General features: G+C 36.8%; 1 protein-coding gene across 1 annotated transcript in view; it reads right to left on the minus strand.

Annotated features, from left to right (window-relative positions):
• Positions 1-9667: 9667 nt before the first annotated feature.
• Positions 9668-27823, minus strand: part of RNF217 (ring finger protein 217) — a 127109-nt gene continuing 108953 nt past the window's right edge. Inside the window, exons 4-6 of the mRNA XM_046004983.1 lie at positions 18810-19011; positions 12572-12643; positions 9668-11181 (exon numbers count right to left, since the gene is read on the minus strand). Of these exons, the coding sequence (XP_045860939.1) occupies positions 11108-11181; positions 12572-12643; positions 18810-19011 (348 nt within the window). The 3' untranslated portion in view covers positions 9668-11107. The remainder of the gene's footprint in view (positions 11182-12571; positions 12644-18809; positions 19012-27823) is intronic.

Genomic DNA, 27823 nt, shown 5'->3' on the forward strand with positions numbered 1-27823 from the left:
TACCTCATTAAAGGACTTAGCTCCAAAGATGGTCCCATTTTGAGGTGCTGGGAGTTAGGATTTTGGCATATGAATTCTGGGGGACACAGTTAAGCCCGTAGAAAGGGTCAAACTACACAAGAGTGGGCCCTAAATCCAATGGCTGAAGTGAAGTGAAGACACCACAGGTATAGGAATGCCAAGGATTGCTGGCAACCCCCAGACACTAGGGAGAGGCACGAAACAGTCTTCCTCAGGGCCTCCAGAAAGAACCAACACTACCGATGTTTTAATGTTGAACTTCGGTCTCCACAAATGTGAAAGAATACATTTTTGTCGTCTTATGGCATTCAGCTTGTGGTTAGTTGTTACGTTAACCCTGGGAAACAAATACAAAGTGCCTCATTCAGGAGTGCTTTGCAAAGAATGCTCAACAGAGGAGGCCGTGGTGACGTGTCCCATGTGATATGGCCAAGAGGGTATTCTGCAGAAAACGCTGGGCCTGAGGGCCATGGAGGAGGAGTCTGGGTGGAAGAGGAGAAGGTAGGGAACCAGCCTGTGCAAAGGCACAGGGCCCTGACATGGCCTGTCCGGGTTGGAGAAATGCTAGAACTGAATAATTTAAACTAACTTTAAAAATTGGTTGCACAGATCCAAATTTAATTGCTGAAAGAAACCTTAGAGGTTGCCACTTCAGTCATCATTATAGACTGATGTCTGGATAGGTATGTGGCTAACTTAGTATCACCAACCAAATTAGTCAAAGAATTCAAGGTAGGACTCCATTGTTGAAACTCTTGCCAGGCACTGTCTCTACTGGATCAGTGTTGGAGCCTGGTCTTTTCCTAAACACACGTGTAGCATATTTTTATAATAAGCAGGGGCTCAACACATGTTTACTGAAAAAAATAATTAAGGGAATAAATAATATCAAATGGATTTTCAATGAATGAATAAGTCAAAGAGAATGTAATTGGCATTATACTGTGTGCATGCAGATAACACTATTTTCATCAGAATGTTTATAGTGGTCTTCCATATTCTGTGAGGTTTCCCCAAAACACACCACAGCGACACAACACAATCCACTTTCCAAAAAAGCATACCCTGAATTTCTGTTCATTCTTGTTTCTCTAGTCAGAATCTAGTGCAGAAATGATTCAGTAAATCTTTCCAAATTTACTTACATTCAGGTAATTGTGCCATTGTCAAATGGACCTTTTCATTTCTTTAAATTCCAAATGTACTGCAAAAAAGACAAGAGTCTTCTCTCTTAAAAACTTTTATTAGGCATTGCTAGATGACGTTGCCTGATGGATCACACGCCCCCTGTGAGTAATCAGCATTTCACAGGAATCCGTACAAGCGCTCACACAGTGACAATAAAACTAGCTGATTCCCGTTACAGTTTTCATCCAAGTAGAGTGTCATTATATCCTTCCATGAGATCTGATCTCATAATTAAGACTACTCTTCCATTCTAAATCAACCAACCAAAAACATTAAAAAAAAAGAAAAAAGAAAAAGCCCAGCCACAACAAAAGGCCATAGGGACATACCAAAAGTCCAGAATTAGACTCCAGAATATCATAAGGTATCCATCTTTGGAAAGATTTGCCCCTAAAATTTGTGTGATCTGACACTTGGGTTGTTTTTACTGCCAGCCAAAAGTGAGATTGTATTTGCTAAGAGGAGCTGTACAATGACACGTATCCACTGACAATTCTTGAGGTAATAGATTTTTAAATTGTACTACTTAAAAAAAAAAAAAAATCTGTTGATTTTCAGGTCCTGTCCAGCAGGACATATCCGTTGGCAGGAAGATTCTTTTCCTCTTTTTTTTTTTTTTGTCAAATATGTACACATATTTTCATATACAACCTGTGTCTTTGTCTTTTCTAAGCACACGATTTATTTTAATTTTCATCATACATTCATCAGGAAGAGTTGAGGGATTTACTACAGTACATATAGAATACAATAGACCCAGCTTTTTATATAAAGCTAACACAAAAGGCAAAGACCAAGAAGAGTACAATAACATTATACAAAGTATCTTGGTATTGATAAAGCCCACTGTGAATGCATAATTGCATGTAAATAGCAAACACCATGATTCTTCAGCATCTGTATGGAAGTGGATTACAAATAACATACTGCCAAAGACGAACTGTAGGAAACAGATCTAATTCTTGCAGTTCCACATATTTACTTTTATTCTTATTGCCTTTTGTAAAGTACTTTTGTCCTCATTGAAGCCATAAAGACTGACAGCCATTCCAACTTCGGTTTCAAATTTTAATAATCAGCATTCTTTTCTTGCAGTTTAAAAGTACATTTCAATGATAGTGGCTTCAAATTATGGTGTTTAATATCCTTTTAAAAAAATTCTTTAGCTTAAAAATAAACACTGAACTTTAGAAAAAAACATTGGCTAACCTGCTATTCCAGAGATAATACAGTGGGTTAAGGTAGGAAAGGCAGCCTATATGTACCTCTAAAGTTGTACTGTCTCATCAGCACTTTAAATATAAGGGCCAAGGAACACTCACAAAAAATATATGGCTCTTTAGGTAAGAAATTAAGTCAAGTGAAAAAAAAATAAGGCACTAATAACATATGTAAGTGTTACATACTCTCATCACACAAAGCACCATATAGAAGGTTAAAGAAGTATACATTAGTGCTATTGGAAAATGGGAATAAACCCAGTTTCCCTGACTTTTATTCCCCAATTCCTTCCTTTCTTTTCAGTAATTAATGTATAAACACTAAAATGGTAGGAGAAATTATATAGTATACTAAAAATCACAATTTGTGGAACCAACAGCATGAAACAATCATTTGGAAATAAGTTGACTACTCTAATGTAAGAAATTACAGTCTTCGAATACTCTCTATTTTCCAACATTTTCACCTTAATGAAATTTGTTTCTTTCCAAATTTTCTTTCAGGGATTTCGGCATAATATTTTCATCTATTTTCTCAATTTATTTCTACTGCCTCTTTTAAAAAATATTGAAAATAGTTTTCTCCAGTTTTATAAATACTAAAGTTAATAGTATGATCAATGAAATGTAGAAAAAGTTAAAAAATAAAATCACATACATATTTTCCGATATCATTAAAAAAGAAAATCTCTTTTCAGCCAGGCTCATTTTAAACATGAGAAATATTGTAATTTATATTACCTGGAAATCGGTTACAAATTTTACAGAAAACAAAAAATATACAATATAATGAAATGATGGACAAGATTGGGTACAAACCACTAGGGAGAAGCATTCATTTTAAAATTAAGAAATTTCTTCTCCTTTGCTATTGTTCATGAGAATATAATTAAAATGGGACATATTCTTTTAATTCATATAGGAAACAATTTTACCTTAGAATTGTAATTTCTGAATATACAGTGATGACAGATTAAAGACTCAAACGTATTTATTTTTAGCATTTTACACTCTGTGAAAAAAAGAATGTGGATCATTTAATTGTCCCATAGTTTTGCAATAGCTATACATGTATATAAATATATTTGTTTCATGAATATATCTTATGCCCAATTTTGTTTAAACTAAAAATGAAAGAGCTAACCATTGTGGTTTCTTTATAATGTGTTAACAATATTTTAATCACACTATTTTTGTGTTCCTTCTACACAAAATTAATTCTGTGATCTCTCGGAATTTACTACTTATTAATAATTGATTTCAAATATGCAACAAGATTGTCAATTTTTACATTAAAAATCTGTAAGTTGTTCTTGTTAACGTAAATGGTAATATGTATATATATATATATATACACACACACATACACCAATTACTGTTCTAGATGTTGTAAGAAATACAGTGTTGGCTTACTCTTTTCAATGGCATATATAGAATTTTAATTATGATGAAAATGCTCAAATAACAAAATTAAGGTATTGCCATATGGAACTTAAAAAAAAGGCCTTAGGGAAAAGGCTTGTAGTCAGCTGATAAAAACTCATGATACTTTATCTAGAATTTTCTCAATAAAGCATGCTAATTTTCTACAAACTAAAAATGTTCAAATATATTATATAAAATATTTAGATAGTGTTTACTTGAAAGAATCAGTAAAATTATATTTGGGCACAGAGGAAGTAATATGTTGAAGAAATATTATTTTCAAGAATTTGATTGGATTATTGAGACTATTTCCCTACCTGGGGCATAAAGTGAACACCTAACAGTTTTCCAGGAAACTGACGACCAACAGCAGTTTTTCAGTTTTTAAGAATAAATCTGAAATGACATTATTTCAGCAAATTCTGGAGCCCTTTAACACCCAAGTTGGACTTTCCCTTGGATTTTTCCATAACATATACTAAACTTATGCTAAATATATCTTGAGTGTTACTTAGACCTAATCGTCTGAACATGTTGAACATTTGCTGATGACAGATGGTTTCTCTAGAATCAGGCTAATGTCAGTTACATTCAATGTTACCACTTTATGTTATCAAAATGTCTAATAATGTTCACAGAGTATGAATCCATAGTCAAATCTTATATACAAATGCCACACTACATAAATCCACCCCAAGTCCAAGCTGTAGGACTTTTTGGTGACACAAAGACCCAAAACCAGACATGTGGCCATTTTGGATGAATCATGAATGACTTGGGATCAGTCTGGAGAATATCCACACGTGCTTTCTGTCCAATATGCAAACACAACACTGACTTTACAATACTCATGAAGCCATTTCTGAAGCTTGGTCTTAGAGTACTATTAGGTTCTCTGATCCAACTGACATCTTCTTGTTCATTTTATTTCTTGTCAGAGGGCAAGTGTTCTCCAAAACCTATCAAGAAAAGGGGCAGCATTCCAGGTACTCCTCACATATTTCAATTTACAAAGTAAGCCAAGGTAAATTATATTCACTACCAGAGCCCAATTATGGAGTCCTTTCAGTATTTGAATTTCATCTAGTTCGTCAACAAGTTAATGGTGAAATGGAATTTAATCCACAGTTGGCCAAGACAGGAATGGGGACAGAAGAGGGAAAAGGCAAGATAACTAGGAAATCTCAAGAAAGCAGGATCTGGATGTTGAAGTACATGGGCATTACTTCAAAAACAGGGAAGAAAGTCATTTAATATTAATGATAAAACAGAGTGACAAAAATATGGGATAAACTTGAAAAATGCAATGTTTTCTATGCGAATAAATCTGTATAATCTAAGTGATATGGAGTTAAATATACCTAATTAAATTTCTTTTATAAGCTAAAAGAAGATGGCAAAAAAAAAAGGCAGAGGCAATATTTTGTGTATTTAAAAAAATAATTTTTGCCTTGCAGGTCATACAGTTATTCTCAAAACAGACACTTTTTTAGCGAAAAAAAAAAAGAATATAGTTGATGATACACATAATTACATACTTCTACAACTGGCACTTATATACAGGGATGTAAAGTATGTGTTATATGATGGCTTCAGGTAAGGCTCCAAACAGACAATTAATGACAAGTCTCACATTACGTGACTCTCTGCTTCTTGGATTTGGATAAAGTCAGCTAAAATAGGACTCTCGGAACAGGGATGTGCAGTACAGTAGTCCCACATGACAGTTGCCTATCAAATGAGTATTAGCCCTATCCTCACAACCAGAGTTACAAAGGAGTTCTATCGCATTCCTCTTTTAAAGATTTGTATCATTGGTTTGCACCAAAAAAGTAACATTTCACAGTCCTGAAACTCCCCAGTTTTTGGAACTCTGATTTTGTTCAGACCATGTATTAATGCTTCTCTAAAGTTATTTCAGTTTCATTACATAATTGTAGATGTGTAATTTAAAAATGGGTTTTACAACTTATTTTCCAGAGGAAGAAGAAAAGATCATATTTAAACTGTAAGAATTTAAAAAAATACTGTTCAGACTGGCTGTTGGTGATAGTTTTGATTTACTGTTTCTAGCCAGTGGCATTCCTTTTATAGATTTCATGAAAAATGAAAATGCAGTTAAAATGAAGTAGAAGTTAACTTAATATTCTAAACATTCTAGTTAGGTTATTAGGTAACATTTATTAATTACTTGTTATGTTTAAGCTCCTGATATCAGTTTTTAGAATTACTATAATTTCAGAAACTCAGCTACATTTTTGGGGGTATGTTTTACTTGTTCTAAATTTTAGGCTCTGATTTCCACACACCCCTCTCATCCCAAATTTAGAGGCGACATATATTTACTAATACTGCTTTCTACTGTCTCCATCAAAATATATGTAACCCCTTAATTCTGTTGAATTACTTAAATGGCACAAGAATTTTAAAGTGCATTATTGAATTTTAAGGCTCTCTTTATAATAGACACTAACACCAAACAATAAAGCCAACCGCAAGAAAAATTGCTTTCAGTGACTGGGATAGATTTCAGCTACAGATATGAAAAGATAAGCACGTAATCCAATGTGATGACTCACACTAAGGCATATGTGCAGTTTGCTCTTGAAATTAAAAAATAAAATGGTTTTTGGCATGATTTAAAAAAAAATCGCCTTAAGGAAGCCTACCAATCAATTTCCTTTAGGCCACCAGCTTTTTCTATAATTATAAATTTAACAGGAAGCCTGAGGTCTAATGTTACAAACAACTGCAATGTTTAACAAGGGGGGGGTGGAGCTGGATCGATGTCTTGGCAGACATACTTGAATTTGACAGAAGCTCAGGAACACCGGTGCTTTGCACCTGCCAGAGCGAGCTTTTCACCCATCCCATTCCTCCTCCTCTTTTGCAGTGAAGAGGAGCTAATTAGAGTTATCAGAGGAGTGGAGAAAAACCACACTGGGGAGAGTCACCAGGGACTGGAGGAGGTGACAGGGGTTGGAGGGTACTTTAGGGGAGCCAGGGGTCATATGGGTGGTAGGATTGAATGATAAAGGCTCAGCTGGGGGCTTGGGTGGCAGAGGACAGGGAATTCCCAGATAGGCACAGCCGAGCAAGCACAACGAAAGAGAACAGGTTGTGATCGGATTGTGTTTAGTAATCTTTGGTGGTTTTCCTGTCTGTTCTGCCTGTAGGATAACTAGCACCTAGCAGAAACTCAAGGTGGTGGCAACAGGTTGTTGCTTGTACCAAAAGGTTGGACCCCTCTCCTCTTAGCGCCACATGCAGAAGGTCTTAGGGAACTGCTGGGACTCGTTGTAAAATGAATGTTTCACATGATTCCAAATTTCTAAGCATCCCAACAAACTGCCAAAACTCACAAATAGTAAAATTTATTTTTTGCAGATAATTGTGGTCATTCTTAATTTCCAACATAATTGCTTCCGATTTTTCACAATGGCATAATTGAGTTCCTTTGTGGTGCAACATGCATGAACACGGATAGTGTTTAAAAAAATGTGACAAACATTATCAGTTTAGCTATTTGCTTTAAATTCCTCAAGTTTAAAAACAAGGCAACCCAAATATCAGTGTATCTCACAGACATCTTGTAGACATCTCACATTATCTTAGAAATATCTCGTTGCATTTTTTTATTGGAATAAGATGGACTTTCCTTTATACGTTTTGGCCAAATATTTATTTGGCTTACCAAGCAGGGGGAAATTATCCTGCAAAAGATGCTTTTCTTTAAAAAACTCCTACATAAAACTCCTACATAATCTTTCTTTTTCCAAAGAAAAGGGTCTGAAATATAGTATCTATGATCTCATTCACTGAAAATACGTTAAAATTTTATTACAAATATCTTATAAAAAACAAATTTTTAAAGTTATGGAAATGTGTACATAAAGTGATAAAAATATATGTAAAAGATCTTCACTGATGCGTTGAAATAGAGAAGTAAAAACAATCTCGATGCCCATTTAATAGGGACTAATGAAGTATAGTCCCACAATGGAATATGTAGTAATTTACAGAAGAATGAGGTAAATCTATTTAAACACTTATGGGAAGGTGTCCACTAATGTATAATAAAATGAAAAAATAGTCACAGGACATTAAGACTACTATCCTATTTGTATAAAACTAATACACATGGACATATACAAACACACTTGTATATATGCACAAAGTTTCTATAAGGACATATATTAAAATATTAACATTGGTTACCCCTAGAAAATTAGGGGTGGGCTAGAGCAGTTGAATTTGCATTTTATAATTCTATATGGTTTGATTTTTTAAAAGGAGTATATATTACATTTATAATAAAAATGACAAGCTTTGGCTAGAACAATATTTATTTTATGTGTACATTTCTTTTTCTAAAGTAGCTTTTAGAATTTATCCCAAAAGTTACTAGTGTTTTACTTTCCGTGTTGGCACTAACATATAAATAATCCTTCTTATTTTCTTCTTTCTTTTTAAGATCTTGATGACACTTAGTAAAAACATTTACAAATTATTACTTTAAGTCACTATCAGGGAAAGGCCTAATATATACCAACTTTGAAAGATAAAAATGTATACATTAATTAAAAAAAATCTATGCAATAGAAAAATGAAAATCCTGTGCAACACTGTGACAGTATCTCAAGCATTGATGAGAGAACCTTTGACGATGACAGACACCACTTCGTAATTGGAAAATTGGAACGTTTCCAAATAATATAAAAGTATCTTCAAAAGATAAGTTATTCAAAGGAAGGAATAAAAATCCCTGAGTAAGTCAAAGACAAGATACACAATAACCTAAGAAAATAGATGATCTAAGACCAGAGAGTATATTATTTAGCTACTTGGTTTATATGTATGTGGAGTTCATGTTTATATGCAGCTATGGAAATAGTAGATACATGTGTATGTATACTGACAAATACATATCCATACACATATCATACATAAACATATCCACTAGATTTAGAGTTCATCGCACTCACATATTGTCGAACTAACACCTAAGTCCAGAAAAACATGAATTTACGAAAATTAAGCACTCTCATGACAGACTTACATGGATTTAGGATAGAAATATTCATTCTCTTGTTCTAATACTAGAGCACATAGAATAGGCACTGAAAAATGCTTGTTGGATGGATGGATGAGTGGTAAGATGAATTTGTGAAATTAGAGCATCTCTTCTCCTTGCATTGTATTATGTTTAGAAACATGCCATCAGAGAATCATAAATGGCACGCCCTCCTCTAACTGAATGTAGACGAGTCCAGAAACTGCAGTACAGCCATTCTGAGTATGATCCAGAAAGAACAGAAGCTCACTATCCTTGCAAGTAACCTTCACTAGCGTGGACTTTCGTGCTCTGATAACGATGATAAATATTTTTCTTCGGAGCCCAACAAGACAAACTATCCATGTTAATCCATGTTTTATCACAGAATTTATTACCATTCAGATAAGGCTGCTGAAAAATAAATGCTACATCTATGCAGATAGCTCCTCTTAATGGTCTGGAGACAAGTAGAAACTTCAAACTTCTTAGTGCTCTTTATGTCCATTCTGCTGATGAACTTCCATGATGAAAACAAAGGAATAGTTTGGGGGCGCCTGGGTGGCTCAGTGGATTAAGCCGCTGCCTTCGGCTCAGGTCATGATCTCAGGGTCCTGGGATCGAGCCCCGCATCGGGCTCTCTGCTCCGCAGGGAGCCTGCTTCCTCCTCTCTCTCTGCCTGCCTCTCTGCCTACTTGTGATCTCTCTCTCTCTCTGTCAAATAAATGAATAAAATCTTCAAAAAAAAAAGAAACAAAGGAATAGTTTGTTTAGTTTAGTTGCTTTTCTTTTTCTTATTTTTAAAGACGTCTCAGTTTGGTAAAGCTTCCTGAAGATATTTCCTTCATTTTTCCAAAAGTTGTTTCTATTTTAGATAAACCCATGAACACAAAAGCTGTGTTTTTAAATTACCCCATCCATAAGAAGATATCAACACATTTGATAGTCTTTGAGCAGTAAACATAAGAAAACCCCTTCAAAACTGTTTTTTTTTTAATGAAAATCTTGGGGACAGATAAAAAGATAGAAGAGAGAGAGAAAAAGAGAGAAGAGGTAAGAGGGTAGGGTTTCCAAAACTATCACAAATTGACCTAAAGCAGAATTATTGGTAATTACAAGTTGATTAAAAAATTAGCAGAACCTGATTGTTTAAAGGCTTAAGCAGTTCTTGCTACAGCAAATTTGTTTTTTAAATTAACCAATCCCATCTGAAGGATTTGTTCATTTAGTAAAACATGGATGCCAAAACATAAAAAACCTGAAAAGACTAAACGTCTGGTCTTGAGCAGCCTACCAGTTTTGTCAGTTATAAAGTTTGATGATCCTGAAGGTGACCCTGCACAAATTTCTGGTGTGTGTGCCTGTGTGTGAGACAGAGAGAAAGCAAGGAATTGAAAGGGCCAACATCAAAATAGCCTGTTGTCTACATTGACTTTAATTCAGTACATTACCAAAATATGCCCAGAAAGGAACGATCATCTTTAAATATGTCTATGAAAATGTGGAAAAATAGCGTAGAGGCATAGAACTCGACAAGTACAAGATTATTGGACCTAGTTTTAATACAGATACTTATACACACACACGCATACCCCTGCACAGATACACGTCAGTAACTCATGATTCTCATTAATTTTGTTTCACTAGTTCCCTTTTGAGCAGTGAGATTTTTAACAATTATAGCATCTGAAGGATGAAGGAATTATACTGCTTGGGCCACAGATAAAAACAGGTGCATATGGTGAACCTCTGTCTTCTGAAAAGTGGCCTTGCTTGTTTGTACAGGTGGGATGATTTCCACTATTCACACCAAGTCTCAGAAGAGGGCCTGGAAGGAGGTTTAGGTCAAACAACGCTCAGGAGAGGCATGCTCAGACAATTCTGAGGATACCTGGTTCTTAATGAAAATATTTTCTTCCAGGAACCAGTAAGAAGGTCAGAGTTATGATACAGATATTTAGTCTATGAAAGTGACCATTTTTGAAAAGCAGCAAACTGTATAAGGAAAGGAGTCAGGATACCATGGAGGGAGTGCACTGGAGCGAGAGGCACTGTGGCCTGCAGACAACCACGGGGCGGGGTGGGGCGGGCGGGGGGCGGGACGGGACTCAGTGTTTTTCAAGACAGGAGTCTCAGATGAGTGTGCCATTCTGTGAGGCTCCTACCCGGACCGGCTTAGTTTCACGAAATCATCCGCATTTTACCAGTGCATTCCTGTCCGTGATCGCTTTCTCTGTTTTTTACAAAGGCAATAGATAGGAAATACAAATAAACCTGAGGATAAAAAAAGATGAAAGGTAATTAGGAGGAGAGGCAGTTAGGTCTATATTTGAAAAGTTTCCATTTTCCAGTCATTTACAAATGATTGCTACTTAGCAAACCGTGTGGATGAAGGGGTGCGGGGGGACACCTACACTATGAAATGGATTTACTCCTATAAGATGTCATTCCATGTTAGTTTTCTGGAGTTCTCTCCCCCTTTGAACAATCTCTCTGACACCTGTTTGAATATGGGATCATTCTATCAAAATACACAGTCTTAGGATGATCTTCTTTGTTATCCCTAGTCACACCATTTGCACCCTGATGGGATACTTTAGTCTCGGGCAGGGCAGCATATTACTTAGGAACATGGGCTGTAGAGCCAAATGCCAGCTTTGAGTCCCTGTTCTGACACACATGAAGTCCTAGTAAGCCTTATTTCCTCCATAGTAAAATGTAAATAATAACAGTATCTACTTCCTAAAATGCTTCCTAAATTTTAAGAACTTAAATGACAGTTACTTTACAGTTTTATCTGTCCTGTACATGTAAATTACTTGCTCAATAGAAATTTACATATAAAAATTTATTTTATTTAGAAAAGAAAAAGAAATCCCACCTATTATGTGGAACAGTCATCAAAGCAATCTTTATCTATAGTGTTTGATTCAAAATTCTCTAAAGCAATGGTTCTCAAAGTCTGGGGTTCCTGGACCAGTGGTATGAGCATCACCTGGGAACTTCTCAGAACTGGAAATCCATGGGCCCTGCCCCTATATGGAGTCAGAAACTGAGAGCAGAAACCAACAACCTGTGTTTTAACAAGTCCTCAAGTTTATTCTACAACATGCTGGAGTATGAGAACCACTGGTTAAAAACACGTATTTCAGTAGACTTGTATGAATGAAACTATCGGAATCACTCATACATTTTCTGTTTGTCAGTGCTGAAGTATATGTTGGGTATATGTTACTATTCATGTTGAAGGTATCTTTTTTACCCAGGGTACACTTTCACTAGAACAAACCAATTATATAAGGGTATACCGGAGTCTTTTTTCTTGGTGGTCCAACCTAAACTCAGAATCGGAAAATCTGGGTTCCAGTCCATTTGACTCCTTCATTAAACTACTCGTTGTATTAACTTTCATATTAAAGGGAATTAATAATGCTTTATAAGATATATGAATCAAAGTCTTTATAGATGGCAAAAGTGTCACACAAATACATCCTATATGAAATACACCTTCTGAATCCATAAATCACGTGCTGATTGCTCATCTAAAGCAAGCAAGGAACAGATATGTCCACTTAGTAACTGACTCATGTTACTACATTTAGGCTCATGGTTTCTCTACTGCACTCAAAAGATTCTAATCTCAGATATGTTAAGTGCTTCTTACCGATTACAACTGCTATGGCCCCTAGTGCTAATCCCAAGACCAGGATTAGAGGTGCAACGAATAATTTTCCAGCTGGAAAACAAAAGGCAAGACCATTTAGAGCCTTAAAACTAATTTATCAAACAATTTAAGCAATGCTTTTTAATACCACAGTGTACATTGTTTTTTAAGACGTGTGATTATAATTAAGGCAATATTTCTCTTAGGAAATGGATCAGGTATAGAACAAATATACTTATATAAATTCAGTAACTCCACAGAAGTCCCGGGCACATTAGTCAAACATCTCATAAATCATTTAAACTTTCTAACCAAAAAAATTCCAATGTTGTGGTTCACTTTATTCTACCAGGACCATTCATCTTGGTGCTTTTCCTTTAGATCTCTGCCATTTTTCAAGTTCTGAAAGATTAATAAGGGAGTGACAGATTCTGAGTTGGCAGAAAAAAAATCTAATTAGCTCACAAAATGGAAAGCTAATAGGTGCTACAGATGGCTTACATCCAAGCCGACATCTGAAAAAGTGATTCACTTACTTCCTGGGTCCAAAGAAAAGTAATAATATGAAGACCGAGCAGACTGAACTACAACTGGGATGCTTAAACAATGTTATGGAGCACCTCGGAGGCTCAGTCGGTTAAGCATCTGACTCTTGGTTTCAGCCCAGGTCATCATCTCAGGGTCCTGGGATCCAGCCCCACATCCAGCTCTGTGCACAGCCAGGAATCTGCTTGATGATTCTCTCTCTCTCACCCATCCTCTCCCCCATCAGTGCTCTCTCTCTCTCTCTCTTTTTTAAAAGATTTTATTTATTTATTTGATAGACAGAGATCACAAGTAGGCAGAGAGACAGGCAGAGAGAGAGAGGAGGAAGCAGGCTCCCTGCTGAGCAGAGAGCCCGATGTGGGGCTTGATCCCAGGACCCTGGGATCATGACCTGAGCCAAAGGCAGAGGCTTTAACCACTGAGCCACCCAGGTGCCCCTGTTCTCGCTCTCTTAATAAATAAATATCTTCAAAAATAGAAATAGATAAATATTATTAGAGAAAATTACCAATAAACACATAGTATATTTAAGGTTATTCAAATGAATCATTTTAATAAATTCAGAGAAAAAACTGATACTGCCAGAGGGGAGGGGGGAGGGAGATGGACAAAATGGGTGAAGGGGAGACGGCGATATAGGCTTCCAATTATGGAATGAATTGAGTTACTGGGATAAAAGGCATAGCATAGGGCATATAGGCAGTGATATTGTAATTGCATTGAATGGTGGCAGATAGTAGCTATCCATGTGGGGAGCACAGCATAATGTACAGAGAAACTGATCACTGTATTGTATACCCAAAACTAATGTAACATTGCATGTCAACTAGAGTAAAAAAAAAAAAAATTAAAACATAAATTGGAAGGTCTGCATTGGTCTCATGGAAAAAATAAAATGTGAGAAAAATAAAAGAAAGCACTTATAAGAAAGCTACGTGCTGGTCAGGTGGCCAAAGGATGGCATCAACCAGCACTTTTTTTCTGAATAAATAGCTGAGGAGCGATTATACTAAGTGCTGGTTTCATGTAAACAGGGCACAGAGTTCACAGTCAGAATTCCACTCACTTTGAAAGGCACAGCACACACGGAAAGAGGATAGTAGTTAATATCTTGTCATTATATAGTAACCTTGACCTTAAGGCATGTGAACAGCTGCACCACTCAAACACAACAAGAGATGAGAAGGAATGGAAGGGCTTTGACATTTAAGGATACACCAGCAACAGCTCTCTACAATTAAGGACAGTAATTTGGAATAAGCAATTACATTAAAAAAAAAAAAGAAAAGAAACATAATGCTGTCATTTGTTGGAAGTTTGTCAGAAAAGTATTAATTTCTTTATGTTTAAGGAATGGTCTTTGGAATCATGACCAGACAGCTAGAAAACACAGTCTTTAATATCTAATTTAAAAAGATGACTATTTAAATGTCTAACCATGGGATTTATTTATATTTTTTGCCAATGACAGAATCCAGTTAAGTACTATGAAATCTTTTTTTTTTTTTCAGAAGATTTTATTTATTCATTTAACAGGGAGAGTGAGAGACCACAAGAACAGGGAGCAGCAGGCAGAGGGAGAGGGCGAAGCAGGCTCCCTGCTCCATTGGAACAGGGAGCCTTATGTAGGGCTTAATGCCAGGACTCTGAGAACATGACCCGAGCTGGAGACATATGCTTAATTGACTGAGCCACCCAGGCACCTCAGTAATATGAAATCTTATTGAACAATGACATTTTTTACATTCTTAAAGCTGTCCTTAAGAGTTTTAGAATATATTGGCCTGGATATTTTATTTTAATTTTTAATTTTTATTTTTTAAGAGGTTTATTTATTTATTCTAGAGAGAGACAGAGACAACAGGGAAGGGCAGAGAGAGATGGAGACAATAAACTCCCTGTTGAGCGGGCAGCCCACTTCAGGTCTCAATCCCAGGACCCTGAGACTATGACCTGAGCTGAAACCAAGAGTTGGATGCTTAACCAACTGAGCCACCCAGGAGCCCCTGGTCTGCATATTTTTTTAAAAATCTGTTTTTTCCTGTACTCATTGCTCAGTATAATCATTCATGTTTCCTTTTAAAATAATTAATAATAAAATAAAATAATTTCCTTTTAAAATAATTAATATATTTTAATAATAATAATGAAACATTATTATACTGCAGAGTAACAGCAGTAATTTTTTTTTCTCTAAGCATCAGAAAACTTAAAGAACCAATGAGCTTTTTCTTTGGGCAGTAATAAACTTATTCCAATCATATAATCAATGTTTAACACATGTTTAATTTTACTTTTGATCCTGTTTTGAGGAATTAAGCACATCTTCTTTTATTCCTAGATTATTAACAATTCATTTAAAATACTATTCTCAATTGGTGAAATAATATTCTATTATATCCATATATATCTTACTTAAATATTCATGTATTTAATTTTCTGTTCCTTTTCTTTGCTATTTTAAAATATACCTGCAAATAAACCACTGTCAGTATAGATTTATCATTTTTTAAAAAGATTTTATTTATTTACTTGACAGACAGAGATCACAAATAGGCAGAGAGGCAGGCAGAGAGAGAGGAGAAAGGAGGCTCCCCGCGGAGCAGAGAGCCCAATGCGGGGCTTGATCCCAGACCCTGGGATCATGACCTGAGCCGAAGGCAGAGGCTTTAACTCACTGAGCCACCCAGGCACCCCTAGATTTATCATACTTTAAAATATCCTTCACCTTACTATCCAATTTCTTTGCCAAAGAATTGCACAGAATTTCTAATTCATTTGGTAGGGTATGAAAGTCCAGCATTGAGTATTAACAAAAACGTTTGCTAATCAATAGTTCAAAAAAAATCTCTTTTTAATTTACATTTCTCTGCCTACTAATAGCATTGAATATTTTAAAAAATGTTTATTGGCTACTTGCATTTTTTCAATTCTGGTTCCAGACTTGATTATTTTTTAAAAATTGGATATTTATTTTTGGAGGAGACTCTATTGCTTTTGTTCATATAAACTATCTGCCACTTGGAAATCAGTTAAAGACCTATATTTTCTTTATACCCTTTCACATAACACTCTGAGCATCTGTATGTAATGGTATGAGAATTCAGTACTTCTTCTCCATCACTTTTATTCCCAACACCATTCATTGAATAATCTGCCTTCTCCCACCAGGGGGATACCCCCATGTCAGAAGCTGCTAAACTCATCCTCAAATCTCTGTTCTCCCTTGTTCTTTAGGAGCAGAACCTCTGATGCATAGGTGGGCACACGGTCACATGGAATGCAAACCATGTTTCCCATCTTCCAGCTGTGAGAGCAGAGCAGGCACTTTCTCTGCATCTGTCCAAGGACATGTGGAGGCTGCAGTCCCAAATGGAGGGAGCGAACTGGGTTATGTCCCATGAAAACAAAGTGTAGGAGGGCTTTGCTATCATCCACCTTCTCTCTTATATGGCAGGGAGAAGCTAAGTTTGTGACTTACAGAGTCATTCCTTTTCCAGCCTTTTGTGTGCCTGGGAGAGGTGTGGACCACCTTATTTGGAGTTATGGTCCAACAGCAGTTAGAGACAGCCATACTGGAGGTGAGAAAGCAGGTGTGGGAGGGAGAGCTTCTCGGAAAGCCAGCTGCTCCCTACTTGTCAGGTTTGTCCCGACACACAGGTGCATGCACACACACAGTAGAAGAGAGGCCCCAAAGGAAACCATTTACAGAAAGCTGACCATAAAATTTTTAATAAAAACAGAAGAAACTGTGCAGAGAAGATATTCCCTGCCAACAATGTTCCCTTGCTGTGCATTTTATAGGCCGTTAAATAACTCAACTCCTATTTTATGACCCAAGACGAGGATTCTAGTGGCCTCCAGGCAAATAAGATGACCCAAAGAGAATGTATCCAAAATATTACTGGACAAATAAGGCAAGAAATAACTTCCCTTAATTAAGTGTGATTAAACCAAATAACAAAAAGGGAAAAGTGATGATCAAATAAGAGATTATTAAAATAAAAAATGGAAGGAAACATCTTATCACAAAATGTCACTGAAGTAGGAAAAAAAACTAGTAATACAGAAAATATAAGAATTTTGTATTTTTTTGGTCGTTCTCTGTATATAGTCTTACAAATAGGTTATAGCTCAAAACTTAATTTGCAATTTAGTATCCTCAGGGTAGTAATGTTATAAATGGGTATTAGATTCTCCAGCTATCCCTCCAAAGTCTATTTAAGAAGTAAATATTGGGCATACAATTATAATACATACGAGCAAATATATATACTACAAGCACGTAAACAGGAAAACATTGAAAATCATTAAAACCAGTCTTGACTATATTAAATGCTATTGGTTGTGAGCAATTACATTTAATTAAAGGTCAACAAGGATATTTTCGTAGAGATCATACAAGATTTTAGAAAATGACGGCATTGGTTTCCATAAGTTAAAATCAATTTTAAAATATATGTTCTATCCATTACCTAAAAGAAATGCACCATTAGCACCAGCTTTGTTCTGATTCGCTGTCGTATGATTCTAGTAAGGTGAGAGGTCTACAATAATAATAAAGTGATGGAGGCTTAAAGAGAGATAAAAAGAGATTTTCATGAAGTAACTTGGCAAAAGTAGGCAGAAAATGGGAAATGTGGAAGATGTTTGCACGTACACGAGAAAGACTCTCGGAGGAGGAAGTATTGAAGTTTTGTGTAATGGAATAGAGAGAAGAAACCTCACAGTGGATACATTCCAGAGAAGTAGGGAGCTAATGGAGGAAGAAGTATCAGGTCAGAAGAACTCGTATCACACAAAGGGGGTGGCATCAGCCCAGAGCAGGAAATCTGGGTTTATGTTTGCATGTTTGTGTATGAGACCATGTGTTGTTGAGGACAAAGAAGGGGGTAAAAACTTAAAGCATAAAGACATCGCATTTGGATATTTAAACTTGGATTTGTATGTAATGAGGGCATTTGATACTCATTTCATTAACTGTTAGCTATTATATTAACTATTATTATAATAGGAACATACATACAATGGCATCGACTATATAGATACAATAAGAATCCAGTACAAGGCTCTGAAACATGGGGATTTTTATTTATTTTAGTTTTAAATTTTGATTGATTGAGAGGTGGGGCAGGAGAAACCCACATGCACTAGAGGGCAGGGAGTGGGGGGGGCAGAGGGAGAGGGAGATCCTAAGCAGGCTTGATCTCACCACCCTGAGATCATGACCTGAGCCAAAATCATGAGTCCAAGGCTTAACCAGCTGAGCCACCCTGGTGCCCCAGAGGGATTTTCCAAAACTGTACTGTATGTCCTCCATGAATGGAGTATATGTGTACAACAAGTTGCTAGGTATTGTTAACAGAAAAATAAATGTGACATGGTCCCTCTCATCAAGTGGCTTACAATAAGGCTTCAGAAATTTAAAATATGAATTTACATTTCTGCAGTATAATAAATAATTTATTTTTCAAACAAAATCTGCTTGCTCATATAAGTTGTGTCTAGCCACCAAATTTAAATTTCCATTCCAAATTCAAAAGTAGAGAAAATATCTGCCTCCTCTTTTTGGGTAAAGTTCCCACTAGAATACCTGACAGGTGCTCAGAATTATCATGGCTAATACATCTGAATTCTCTTATCATCGCTTACTTCCCAGAAAACATTCCTATAAAGCATGTTAGATACTTACCACAGACTGACCCTCGCACTAATCTCCTTAGATGAGGTCTCTCTGGGAGGTAGCGATATTTGCAGCCAAATATACTGAGGTTTGATGTGTGGTCTCCAAAGAAACGGAGTTGGCGGTATCTTTCCCCACATCGATAACAAAAATTAGTGTTACATTGTGAGCAGGTCATATGGTCACATCCTTCAGTTCTCTGGATGTGGATCTGTATTGATGACAGAGGAAAAGACAGGAAAAAGTTATATGTTTTTACAAGTGAAATCTGGCAAGTGTTATCGAACAATTTCCACCAAAACAAAAGCCTTCCACAGCAGTTTACTTACAATCACACTGTGCAAGACTGTGTATCAGATACTCTAATGTGTAAATCTCAGTAACATTTCAGGTACTCAAGCTGTTGGCTCATTTTTGGCCAACATATAAACAGGCACATCCCAAAGAAAACTCACTTAACTCTCTAGACATACATGTAACTCAGTGGTTAGGAGGCAATTTAAAATGCTGTGAAAGTATATTTTGTTTATGCTATGATCAGTAAGAATGAGGCGATTTGAGGAATGAGAAGAGAAGAGATGAAGAATATTCCTTAAAAGAAAGGATCATGTAAAACTCCGTGTGCATAGTTAGAAAGGCACAGAAATCTTTCTTTTTTCAAAAAATTTTATTTCTAAGTAAACTGTACACCCAACATGCGGCTCAAACTCATAATCCCCTGAGATCAAGAGTCACATGCTCTATGGACTGAACCATTCAGGCACCCTGAGTAGGAGTCTTTCTTCGGGAAGAAAATGATAGCAGCTGTAAGTGTATTCACAATAACATTTCAGTTTCCAATTCTAATGTCATTCGCAAGTATGTTTTCAGGACTGTTTATACAACGCCTTCTGTTAAACTCAGCGTTTTCCTCTATTGTTGCAGTCAAGTTACATGTAAACAGAGCTTCACCCATAATGTAACAAGAATTGTACTCCCACAGTCTACCAGGTTCCCAGCATGGGGGGGGGGGGGGTCACTGTCTCAAGCACTGGGACCATGTTACAATAAAGATGTAATATATTCCTTGGGACACCTGGGTGGCTCAGTCATTAAGTGTCTGCCTTTGGCTCGGGTCATGATCCCAGAGTCCTGGGATCAAGCCCCACGTTGGGCTCCCTGCTCAGTGGGGAGTGTGCTTCTCCCTCTCCCACTCCCTCTGCTTGTGCGCGGGCTCTCTCTCTCTCTCAACCTCTCTGTGTCTCTCTGTCAAATAAATAAAATATTTTAAAAAAAGATATTATTCTTTGAGACATAATTGGATACTTGGCTCAGAATCTTTATGGACACTGTACATAAACTGGGGCCATCTTTCATTCAAGTATATACATCCTTTGTTAGATAAATTACCATGAAAGAGAACTTAACACTACTTCATAAAAAAAGAAAAATATTTGGTTACACTGTCTAACCCTTATGTTAGGTTAAAACAGGATAACCAGAAATAGCCTTCCCATTTCACTACAGAATAGGCATTTGCTACATTCAAGTCTCATCCCACTCATTCTTGTTTATTTATATATTTATTATTTATATATTAGTTCTTTGCTTAGAAAATGTATTCAAAATGTCCCCCGTACCTTACTGACTATTGTAATTTCTACCCAAGACTTTGCTTGGGGTTGAGTGTGTCAGCGAGTATTTAATGTAATTGGGAATTTCACAACATGTGAGTCAAACCCACCACTGGTTGACTCTTTTTAGTCAAGTCCTGGTTGCAGTCCACAACTTGCCAGAATTTTAAAAGAGTAAATTCTACACCCAGCGTGGGGCTTGAACTAACGACCTCGGGAGTTATATGCTCTACCACCTAAGCCAGCCAGGTTCCCCCAACTCTACACATTTCCTTTAAAATCCTACTCTCCTTCCCCTGATACACAAGGTAGTTCCCTGAACTTCTACAATAGTACAGTTATATATTTATATTTTTCAAAAGCTTCTCAACAGTTATGGAAATGAGATCAAATCATCCAAGAAAAAGAGAAAATGTTTAATGTGAAAAGAGAAATTTCAAAGTTGGGAGATAAAGAAAGTTATACATTACAAAATATGACCTTATTTCATAGTTTTTGAAAAGAAAAATTTTGACATTGCTAACTCCAAATCATATGCAGTATTTCAGTTTTAGTGATTCAATAACCAAAATTTTGAACTTCAATTTAAAAGAACAATATGAATTTTTAGAAGGACTTCTGAGAGTGCTTTTAAAATAACAGTACATAGTAATCATAGTAATGGTGAAAGTTTCATTTGATAATACACGTATTTGTGAATCCATCTACCCATCCATCCACCTACCATCCATCCATCTACCTACCTACCTACCATCCATCTATCTACCTGTTTACCTACTACCATGCGTCCATCTACCTACCTACCTACTGGAGAGTTTCTAGGCAACGATGACTATTTTGAAGAAGTAATAACTAAACGAAGGGCAGTACAATGACTGCCACCATAGCAGGCACTTAATAAATGATAACTGAATGAACTTAGAAAGAAAAGTGTCCTAAGTGGTTGGCAGGGCCATTCGGTACTGAAGATCATTAGGCTGATTATAGGTTAAGTGTCCTTTCCCTCCCACTGGCTGACTCTTGGCAGGTAAGACTTAGCTCATAGGGAGGTAGAAAAAATTTGGGCTTTGACTTCATGAAGCCCTGTGTTTGAATTCTGGCTCCACAAGCTATATAGAAAGAGGTTACTTCTTGCTTTGATTTAGATAATGTTACTTACATGAGAATAAAAATGTGATAACGTATATATGGTGCCTAACACATTGCTGGGCACTTACTGAGTCAGATCAATATAATATTGATTCCATTTATCCCTTTCCCTTTCCCCACCTAAAAATGTGAGAAATCCAATGCCTGATAAATGTAACTGCACACCCTCTGACCGCTGGGTGGTCCCCATTCCTATGTTTTCATATGGGTAATTCTTAGGTTGATGCTAAACTAGAAAGCGCCTTCCTAGGCAAGGACTAGTTTGTGGTCAGGTGAATATGAACATCTCTGGTCCAGGGTTACTAACAAATCTTTATGGGTCAATAGAAGCAAAACTTGCTTTTCCTGCTATTGGCCACTTCATCTTTTTAAATTATATTAATTTTTTTCTTTTACCTGACAGTCTAGTAAGAGTGAATCCAGATTTTGTGGGACCTGAAGATTATCTAATTTGAGGGGCCCTCTTAAAGGAGAAGAATGTAAATCACAAGTACAGTTGGCCCTTGAACAACAGGAAGGTTAGGGGCAATGACCCCCCTGCAGTAAAAAATCTGTCTGTAAGGTTTTTTTTCCTTGTTTTTTTTTTTTTTTTTTTTTTTTTTTTTTTTTTTTTAAGAGAGAAATCACAACTAGGCAGAGAGAGAGAGAGGGAAGCAGGCTCCCTGCTGAGCTGAGAGCCCGATGCGGGACTCGATCCCAGGACCCTGAGATCATGACCTGAGCCGAAGGCAGGGGCTTAACCCACTGAGCCACCCAGGCGCCCCTGTCTGTAAGTTTTGACTCCCCCCCAAATTTGCTAATAGCCTACTGTTGACCAAAAATCCTAGTAATAACATAAACAGTTGATTAACACATATTTTATATATTATATGCTATATTCTTAAAATAAAGTAAGCTATAGAAGAGAAAATGTTACTAAGAAAATCACAAGGAAGAAAAAATACATTTACAGTGAATCTGCACAGTTTAAACCTATGTTGTTCAAGAGCCAACTGTACAAATTAAATACAAGGCCTAAGAAGGGGCTTGTACAGGTGAGGGTCTCTGGGACTAAAGGTCCTTAGCTTCCTGATAATTTCTCGTCTAATCCAGCACTTCCCCTCTATTGTGCCTGTTTCTGTGAACAATTCTGAAGAACCATTCCTGTTACCACAACCATTTCATAGTCATGCCATTCAGGAATAATAGAGGCCGAAAGTTCTAGTGGACCCTTGAACTATTTCTGATCCTTCTTCAGATCCCCGAGCACTAGGAGAAATCATGTTCAAAGACAATTGCTGACCACCCAAAATAAAGGTTACTTCAAGTTGACTCAACTTTTTGATTGTATGTTGTATTTGATCTTTAATGGAAATAAGAATGCTTAACACATTTCCTGGTCACACAGCATAGTGTTGTATGTGACCTATAAAGGGAAAAGGACTAATATTTGTTTAGAGCCCATTAATGTGCCAAGAAGTGTACATAGATTAGCACTGTTAAGCCTCATAACCGCACCATGAGACTGGCGTTCTTATTCCTAACCTGAGGTAGGAAAAGTAATCTACTTGAGTGAATGGAGAAAGGATTTTGATTTGTGTCTCTTTCTTTATTATGCTAAGCAGCCTCTTATAAACTTAAAGATAAAAACAGAGGGTCAATAGTGTCCTTTGCTAACTGACAGCACAATCTTTGTGCTAGTCAAACAAACGTGTGTGTTCTCACACACAAGGCATATCTTGAGTCTTTCAGCTTGTTTTAGCTGCTCTCTGGGCCGATTTACATTCTTCCTGTAACACAGTATCAAAACTTTTTGACAGGAGACATGTACTAATAAGTCAAGCTTGTCACTGTCGTTTACTTGGCTCAAAATTTCACATGAAATTGTCACTGCCATTTTTACCTCTGCTTTTTAGTTCACTGGGTTCTAAAATCTTTACATGGCATATTTTATTTCATTTAAATAGTGAAGACTATAATTTCTAGTCTCTTTGAACAGTCTTTTCTTCTCTCTCTCTTTTTAAAGATTATATTGTAAGGAATATCTACATCTAATATTGGGCTTGAACTCACAACCCCAAGATCAAGAGTCTCATATTCTACTGAGTGTGCCAGCGAGGCACCTATTTCCTTATTGCTAAAATAATATCTGTATAGAGTAGGCAACTAAAATATTGTTGGTTCAATAATCTTTCTGCATGGGGACTGATACATTTTTTTTAAAGATTTTATTTATTTATTTGACATACAGAGATCGCAAGTAGGCAGAGAGGCAGGCAGAGAGAGAGGAAGGGAAGCAGGCTCCCTGATGAGCAGAGAGCCTGATGCGGGCTCGATTCCAGGACCCTGAGATCATGACCTGAGCCGAAGGCAGAGGCTTTAACCCACTGAGCCACCCAGGTGCCCCTAAAATTCCAAACTCTATAGTAAACTTGCACATTGCAGGATAATACGGTTCTAAAGATTAATTTGAATATCTTACACAAGACAAGCAATGATTTAATTATGAAAAAGTGGCTTCAACCTTTAAGTACACAGTGCTTCCTTTAATACTATTGTAACTATCTCTTGATTACACATATTTTACAATTTGATAATTACAGAGAAATGAACTGACACAATGCAAATTAATGTGCAACAGGAGACATTACTTTTCACATGTGCTAAGGCAAGTTGTAATTTTGAATTCCCTAACATCCAGGGGATGATAAATTTCATGTACTAAATGAGTGCCCTAAGTATATCATTAAAGGTCACCCTTTGACAATGCCATCTTTGTTTTTAGAACACAAAGCCTGAAAACATGCTTTAAATTATATTTACATAAAGTATATTTTATTTCTCAAAGAAGCTATTTTTACTTGGTATCATAGTTTCAAAACATTCGTCATTTTATCTCTCTACAAAACGAATTAATTTAGCATCAAAATTCTGGTTTTGCTTGAGAGATGGAGACAAGGTATGACAGACAAGAAACTCTTGATCTATTACATCAAACTGACTACTCACTCATAAAGCACAACCCTCATTTGATTTGTTATGACTCACAGGGTTTCCTCTCTCCCTTTAAATAAGTGAGTGGCTGATACTTAAAAAGTCGAATATTTAAACACTAAAGTGTAGACCTCTCTACACTTAAAATTCATGAGATGAAATATTCGGAATATGGCACATATTTCTTTAAAAAGACCTTGAGAGGTGCCTGGGTGGCTCAGTCGGTTAAGCGTCTGCCTTTGGCTCAGGTTATGATCTCAAGATCCTGGAATCTTGAGCCCAGCATAGTTGGGCTCCCCGCTCACTAGAAAGTCTGCTTCTCTTTCTCCCTCTACTCCTCCCCACACCCTCCCCACTCATGCTTTCTCTCTCTCTCAAATAAATACAAAATCTTTAAAAAAAAATAGAAAGAGCTTGATATTAAATCCACTTTATAGTTGGGCAGAAATGACAATAGGGACCTTTTTTGAGTCTATGACATTCCTCATAGGGCTAATACACTCACACCTATAATAAGATACTAATTATGAAAACCATACATATATGTACATTAGTATCTGCCATCTTCAAGTTGTTCGTATTTTGTTTAGTAAAATGCCTACAAAGTATCTTAAAAATACAAGTAGAATCCAGCCATTAATTTTCATATAGATTCTATTTAACCAAAAGGTGGAAGAATAACAATAAATGAACTGCTAAGTATTTAACTTATTTTATAATTAAACCAGTACACCTCCCCAGGGTGCCTGTGTGGCTTAGTCTGTTGAGAGTCTGGCTCTTAGTTTTGGTTCAGGTTGTGATCTCATGGGTCCTGGGATCAAGTCCCATATCAGGCTCCTTGCTCAGTGAGGAGCCTGTTCTCCCTCCCCCTCGTCCTGCCACTGCCCCTGCTTGTATGCTCTCTCTCTCTCTCTGAAAAATGAATAAATAAAAACTTTTTTTAAAAAAAGTAAACATATATACAAAGCCTTCAAAGATCTGATAAAAGTATTATGAACCTAGAATTCTTGCCCAACTATAAAATAAATAATACGTGAGGGCAGAAATAAAACATTTCCAGAGATGCTAAGACTTCTCTGTACCTTCTCTCGGGCCACCAATTAAGGAAGCATTTTAGGAAGCAAATGAATGCAAAATTCAAGAAAAGACCATTTAAGAATATACAAAAAATGTTGCAATAAATCTCAGAGAAACAGCTGGCAAGCAATTGGTCCAATTTAGAACAGAAAGTCAGTTGGTTTAAAGAACATCTCCAGTGCTCGCTTCGGCAGCACATATACTAAAGAACATCTCCAAAAAACCCACAATGGAATATACACCAAGCCCTTAAATTCCCGAGGAGTAGATATTCAGTAACATGATAATTAAAGTGGGCATTTCCACTCTCAATAGAGGGAAAAAAGAAACAGTAAGAACTTTCAGGAAAAACAAAACAGAAGGAATGCAATTTCAAATATGTAGTGTAACAAAATATGGCACAATTAAGTAACTGATAGTGAGCAAGGGTGCTAGAGGCATTTTTCCTAGAGGTTGTGAACTCACAGAAAAAACAATGTAATCCTAATTCCATAATTATATGTTTTTGATTGTGGAAATACCCAATTGGTTTTCAAATGTTAGGCTCATCCTTTAGGGGAAAAAACAGAAGTATTAAATATCATATTAGAATAGAATATGAATGTTATTAAATTTAACAATATAAAACAAAGTTACAGCTTATAAGAATGGGAAATAAGGAAGAAGCAAAAAGAACTACAGGAGGGCTACATCCTCATAGATCATCTAAAGTTGTCAGGATATTGAATAGATGTTTGAGTGCATTATTTAAAGGTAAAAGATAATCAAAAGAAGAACTAAAGTAATAACTATCAAAAATTGGAAGGAGAAAAAAAATTGGAAGGAGAAGAAAGAAGGGATTACATAAGTGAAATGAGTGGTCACCTCTATGAGAGTAGACTACATTGCAAAAACAAATAAGACGTGGAGAAGCAACATGGGGGGGTAGGGGGATAGGAGAAGAATAAATGAAACAAGATGGGATTGGGAGGGAGACAAACCATAAATGACTCTTAATCTCACAAAACAAACTGGGGGTTGCTGGGGGGAGGTGGGATTGGGAGAGGGGGAGCGGGCTATGGACATTGGGGAGGGGAGGCGAACCATAAGAGACTATGGACTCTGAAAAACAACCTGAGGGTTTTGAAGGGTCAGGGGTGGGAGGTTGGGGGAACAGGTGGTGGGTGATGGGGAGGGCACGTTTTGCATGGAGCACTGAGTGTTGTGCAAAAAGAATGAATACTGTTACGCTGAAAAAATAAATTAAAAAAAAAAAAAAAAACAAATAAGACGTTGACTGCAAAATTATTTGATATCTCCTGCTCTGTTAGATTTTTTTTTTTTTTAAGATTTTATTTATTTATTTGACAGAGAGAGACACAGCGAGAGAGGGAACAGAAGTGGCAGGGGGCAAGGGGTGGGGAGCAGGAAAGGGAGAAGCAGGCTTCCCACAGAGCAGGGAGCTTGATGCCGGACTCAATTCCAGGACCCTGGAAGCATGACCAGAGCTGAAGGCAGATCCTTAATGACCGAGCCAACCAGGCGTCCCTCTGTTAGCTTTTTGAAGCCAATACTCTGTCTGATAACTTTAGTTGTCTTCCAATGCACTGTTTTTTACTTTGTTATAGAGAATTTCATATATACTTCAAGTTAAATCTTATGACTGATTCATGATGACAAAGTTTTTTTTTTTTTAAAGATTTTATTTATATACTTGAGAGAGAGAGCATGAGCGGGGGATGGGGGATGGGGAGGGACAGAGGGAGAGGAAGAAGCAGACTCCCGCTAAGCAGGGAGCCCTGACAGTGCTCAATCCCAGGGTTCTAGGATCATGACCTGAGCCAAGGCAGACACTGAATCAGTTGAGCCACCCAGGTGCCCCGACAAAGACTTGGAAGAAGAGCGTAGAGTACTGTCCAAAGCTTATTTCCCAGGTGAGAAATGTACTATAATTTAGCCCCTAATTTTCTTCCTTCTTCTTCCCCATACTTCCTGTGACCCCATGTCGATGTTCTCAAAAATCTTCTGATGCCAGTTCTGCCAACAGCTCAGGTGTCTTCCCATCCTGATAAATCCTTCCTGTAATTCTGCTCAATCTTCTGACCATTGATTACCCTCCTACTTCGATCTTTCCAAGGTTCTTAAAAGAATATACTCACTGCTTTTCTTATTCACCTCTTAATCCTTCGGTTGACTGCATCCCCACGTTATTGAAACATCCAGATCAGTTGT

This window comes from Meles meles, chromosome 5 (assembly GCF_922984935.1).
Source record: "Meles meles chromosome 5, mMelMel3.1 paternal haplotype, whole genome shotgun sequence".
Lineage (NCBI taxonomy): Eukaryota > Metazoa > Chordata > Mammalia > Carnivora > Mustelidae > Meles > Meles meles.